This window comes from Apteryx rowi, unplaced genomic scaffold (assembly GCF_003343035.1).
Source record: "Apteryx rowi isolate R43461 unplaced genomic scaffold, aptRow1 scaffold_123, whole genome shotgun sequence".
Classification (NCBI taxonomy): domain Eukaryota; kingdom Metazoa; phylum Chordata; class Aves; order Apterygiformes; family Apterygidae; genus Apteryx; species Apteryx rowi.
The window spans coordinates 813222-818247 of record NW_020447453.1 but is presented as its reverse complement, the minus strand read 5'-3'; the positions used below and the strand labels follow the sequence as shown (position 1 = coordinate 818247).

The 5026-nt window shown below is 41.4% G+C and overlaps 1 protein-coding gene across 4 annotated transcripts in view; it reads right to left on the bottom strand.

The window, feature by feature from the left end:
- ATP11A (ATPase phospholipid transporting 11A) overlaps positions 1–5026 on the bottom strand; it is a 139025-nt gene extending 133999 nt beyond the window's left edge. For 3 of the 4 annotated variants that reach the window (XM_026055409.1, XM_026055427.1, XM_026055436.1), the window contains exon 1: positions 4980–5020. In XM_026055409.1, the coding sequence (XP_025911194.1) occupies positions 4980–5018 (39 nt within the window). In that variant the 5' untranslated portion in view covers positions 5019–5020. Of the gene's footprint in view, positions 1–4979 lie in introns of all 4 variants that reach the window. The other variant, XM_026055417.1, reaches the window with a different exon arrangement.

The following is a 5026-nucleotide window of genomic DNA, read 5'->3' as shown; positions in this document are numbered from 1 at the left end:
GAAGAAACACAACAAACCTGAAGCTCAGTATTCATTTATTTCTACTAAGACTACATACACAAGTAAAATACTTAGGAAATCTAATTAGAAAGCAGTTTTAGAATTATACTGCCAATAGAAACAACATAATTGTCTACACCAATGACTAAAAGCCAAAGGCTGCCATAAAGTTTAGTAGTGAACATGCTAAAGAAAACTAATTTAACCAAGAAGTTTCATTAGGTTATCGAACACCTTCTCAAACTAAGACTACTGTTGACCCATTTCTATAAAAGTGGGTGTGTGTGGGGGAAACATGCATCCATTTGTCAAGTCATTTATTCCACCCCCTATCCCCCTCCTTAAAAAAAAAAAAAAAAGTTTTCAGAAAGTTCTGCAGAGTTAACAGACCAGAAGCCTCCTAAGACCTAAAGCTGTAATACATTACTGCTCCTTTTGAAAGTGAATCAATATCTGCTGCTGGATGCATTAACAGATAGTTACAAAGGCAACCAATATTTAACATCCAGATTTGCAGTCCTCAAGAATAGAACATGAAAGAGGAGAAGCAACAAAGTGGCAGTGGCAGGATTTTTAAATACACTACATAGTAGCAGTAAAACTGCTCAGTAATACAGTTCTTTGACTCAGTAGTATTGTACAATCCAAAGCAGTCAACTTGAGCAGCTGCATTTACTGATCAGGGCCAGCTGTCTTACAAATACAGAACAGACTGTCACCATAAGCTGCAAGATGTTTAGTGACCATTTAGTGTCCAAGCAAATATATGCTAAGAGCAACATTTTCCAGACTGCCTGAAGGAGCAAATAACTTCAGGCATACTGAAATCCACATTTAGCCACAAATAGCTGTCATGGACACACATGCAACCGAAGAAGAAAAGTATACACATTTCATATGAGCAAAATGAACTTCATTTTATGAAGGATATGATATTAAGACCTGGATGCTTTGTTCTTAGAGCATAAGCCATCTCTTGGCTATAAAAAAGGACCTCAGAAGTCTCAGGATTACCAGACAAAGCTAATGCTACTGCAGCTATATGGGCAAAATGCACTGCTTGATGGTATCTAAGCAATGTCCCAAATAATTAAAATTGCGTCCTTAGAAGATTATTGTTTTATAGTTAATTTATCATGGTATGCTTAATTCCTCCCTAAGTAGGGCTCTGCTTAATATTAAAGCAGTAAGTTTCTCATATCACTGATGATATAAACAGGCCCTGCACAACACTTACAGGAGGGCGGTACGCAGTCTTGAGAATACTGAATTAATGTGAGGCTGGCCTCCCCAGGGTAGCACACATCCTCTAGTGAATGCACAAACAATCCAAGGAAGAGATGATAAAGCAGCACATTGTCTGATGCAAATGCAACATCCAGAAAAAGAGGTTATATCCTAATATATATCCTATCCAACCTCAACCATTCTATGATTCTGAGATAAAGAATAGGTGACAAACACTGTGCCTATACCCCCCAAAAAGGCAATTTTCATATTATGCCAACATGGCCATTATTTCCATTGCTTAGGAAGGTAAATTAAATGTTTTAACAATTGGATTGTTTATCATAACTGTAGAAGGCTATTCAGATTCTGTGATTCCAGGTAAATGGAAAAGTTGTATACGGCAATGTTTCTGCTTGATTATCAAAGATGTATCTAAAATAATTGATAGTTTGAAGCAGCAAAATATATTGAATAATCTCATCAGACCCAATTAAAAAAAAAAATTTTACATTCCTATACCATATTTCATCCTGAAGGATTTCAAAGCATTTATAAAACTACATTGAACTTGAGCTTAACTGCACTTCAGTGAAGTGTAAATAGGTTTTGTACTGCAAGTTATTCTTCACCAACAGTCCTATAAATTGTGTATGGCCGCAGCCATGGTAAGGCAAAGAGGAACTGGAGTGAAAAAGAAATTTGCAGGATATAAGGAAGACGCAGCAGAACAACAGAATCTCAGTTTAAAACTTGGACAAGAAAAAGCTATCATTGTCTCTCTGTCCTTCTAAGAGGCTATTATACCATCTCTTGGGGAAGAGATATGAATTACAGTATGACTAGCATGCTGAATATCTATCCTATTCAACCAATGTCATTGAAGTGTTCCAGTGCCCAGAAGATGCAAACAAATGAAAGATGCTTAATGCATCTTTCAGGTAAAACAGCAGACAAGTATTTAAAAATGCTAACCAGGAAACTGAATTCAGCTTGAATTGACAGCACCCAAGCAGTTATCATTATGCTTCCACAGCACCTTGGAAACTGCACTACTTTGCATTACTTCAGGGCAATGACCGTAACAACAGTAAGGAGGGGCAGCTTCCGTCTCCACAGAGTCAGAGAGGAACACTGATATTTAACTTATGCCTTTACAATATATTGGGGGGCAGGGAGGAAGAGGAAGACATCAGGCACAACTCTTGGAGACCACCATATTAGAAGCTCCCATTCATACAATGTGGAACAACTGTTTATTAGCCTGAGATCACATCATACCCTTGCTAAGAGCTCCAAGTTACCCCAACTATGCCTCCAGCCTGCATTCAGCCAAGAGCTACTACTGTTTTAGGAGTTCTGAGGATAATCCAGAGACCACTCTGCTCTGGGAAAGAACTGTGGCTGAACAAGTCCAGGTCAAGACTTGGAAAACAGAAAGTCACAGTCCTAGGACCTCAACTGCTGGATATTCTCTGTACAGATTTTAACTAAACCCAAGCTTATTCATATACAAGCACGAGATCTATATGTCGCCTCTGACTCTCCTGGAGAAGAATCACTGCCTTGGTCTCCCAAATTAAAAAGCAGCCTGGAAAGAGGCAAGCACATCTACACTTTAAAGTACCTCTGCTTTGCATACAGCTTTGGGTGAACAACTATGGAGAAACACTGCTGACCTGCATCTGCTACTCATTCAAGGCAGTCTGTTTCAGGCCCAGAATTCAGAATGCTCATTTTCATTTTTACTGTTGTAGCTGTATAAAAAATGTTGAGCCATGAAAAGGGGGGGGGGGGGAACATCCCACACACAACAGATGAATACCACATCATCTTGCCAGATCTTAGTAACCTTATTGAAATGACAAACCTGAATTTACTCATAACAGCTTTTTTCCAAAAAATGCTTTATTTGGAAGAAGAAATTTAAAATTAAGTAACTGAATTAGATGACTGAAAAAGAAGGAAAGCAAAAGAAGGAGCAACAGGTGAAAATATACACAGCAGGCCAGAACAGCTAGACAACTTTATAGAGAGAGCTTGTTGCCCAAAATGCAACACAGAATGTAGTGTGCTTTGAAAATACAAACACTTCCTCACATGGGATACAAGAACATTTCATATAGGTTTTAGACCGCTGAATTACACTCATCAGCAATGCAGGACAACTTTCAGGTTGCAGTTTGCCATCACCCAAGTACTTTATTAGTTCCAACATACTGTTTTCTCAAGCCGATTTAATCATATTTGATGCTTACACTTAAGTTTACTTTGAAAAAGAGTTTAGCAACAGTGTTAGGCAGAGAAGAGATTTAGAGACCTCAGTATATTCTGCATACAATAGAAACAGTATTATTTTGGGGCAAAGGTTCCAGATGTGTGCCAAAAAAAAGTCTTAAACTAAATCCTATACTTAGATCAGTACAGACAGATCATTACTTCCAAACAGATCCTGTCTGCTTCCAGAGCTCAGCACCATCCACTGGGCTTAGCCTACCCTACACAGACACTTTTGATGCTCTTACACCTCATCATATTTGAGTACTGTCCTTCTTCCCCTTAAGGTTGCTCTCTAAGGATCTGTAAATATAGCTACTTTCAGGACTCGCCTCTCCATTCTCCCCTCATCCCACAAGACATTCTAATTAAAAAGAAAAAAAAAATCTAGTTGTTTTTTCCACCTCTAAAATTTTTCTTCCTTTGCATGTAAATGAGAAATTTCAGTCCAGATTATGTGAAGATCACTCTGATGTGCACAAAACTAAGCACGTTTACTTTTTTTGGGTCAGAGTCTCCCAACTTGCAGTACTTCCAAATACATACACCTTCCCCATGCAGGAAACCCCAATATCTCTTACTAATACTACTTCCTACCTATTTTGAATTTCCTCTTCTACACTCAGAAGTACCAATTCACAGCTTCCTGTTTTCACTGGTGATCCCTGTCCCTTCTATTACATACCTCTGCATTTAATGGCATTCTGCCAGTTTACTAAAGCTATGGTTCTGAGGATTAGTTAGGTCAATAAAGCCAGATTTAACACCACTCACTGCAGGGGAAAAAAAAAAACAAAACCACACCACCACACACTATCTATGCTTGCAAGCACTCTAATGCGCTCTTGACTTGCTCTTTTGTAGATATTTTTTGGTCAGCATGTTTTCCCCCCACCCATCTCGATAGCAGGATCAACTCACTTTCCCCAAAATAGACCACGTCTAGTGCATTTGAGTCTTATCACACACGTCTACAAAAAAAAAAAAAAAAAAAAAAAGAGTTCTTCCGAATTCGTCAGCGTATTTAAATTGGACAATTTTCCAGAAAACGCAGCTTGACTGAAACAACTGTAAGGAGAAACCCCAGAGTTTACCTGCCCTGCTACAAGGCTGCACGCCTCAGCCTACTGTGAACTCTACAGCGGGCCGACTCATTCCGGCTTGGTACAGAGCGGAACTGCGCTGGCGGGAGGGGGCCCACGAGCAGCCGCCGCACCTTCCCTGCCCGGAGAGCCCCGAGCAGCGGGCCCCCGAGGTCCTCCCCGACCGCCGCTCCGCAAGCCACGGGGCCGTCAAACTCATGACCGGTCCCTTCCCGCACGCCCCGGGAAGACGCGACCGCTCCACAGAGACTTTGCCTTGCTTCAGCCCCACCGCTTATCTCCCAGCCGCGCGGCGGCGGCCGGGCCCGTCCCGCCCAGCACGGGGCAGCGCCGCGGGCTCCCTCCCCGCCGGGCGGGCCCCGGGGTACTCACGTATCGGCTCACGAGGGTCCGCAGGAGGCTGCAATCCATGGCGGGCG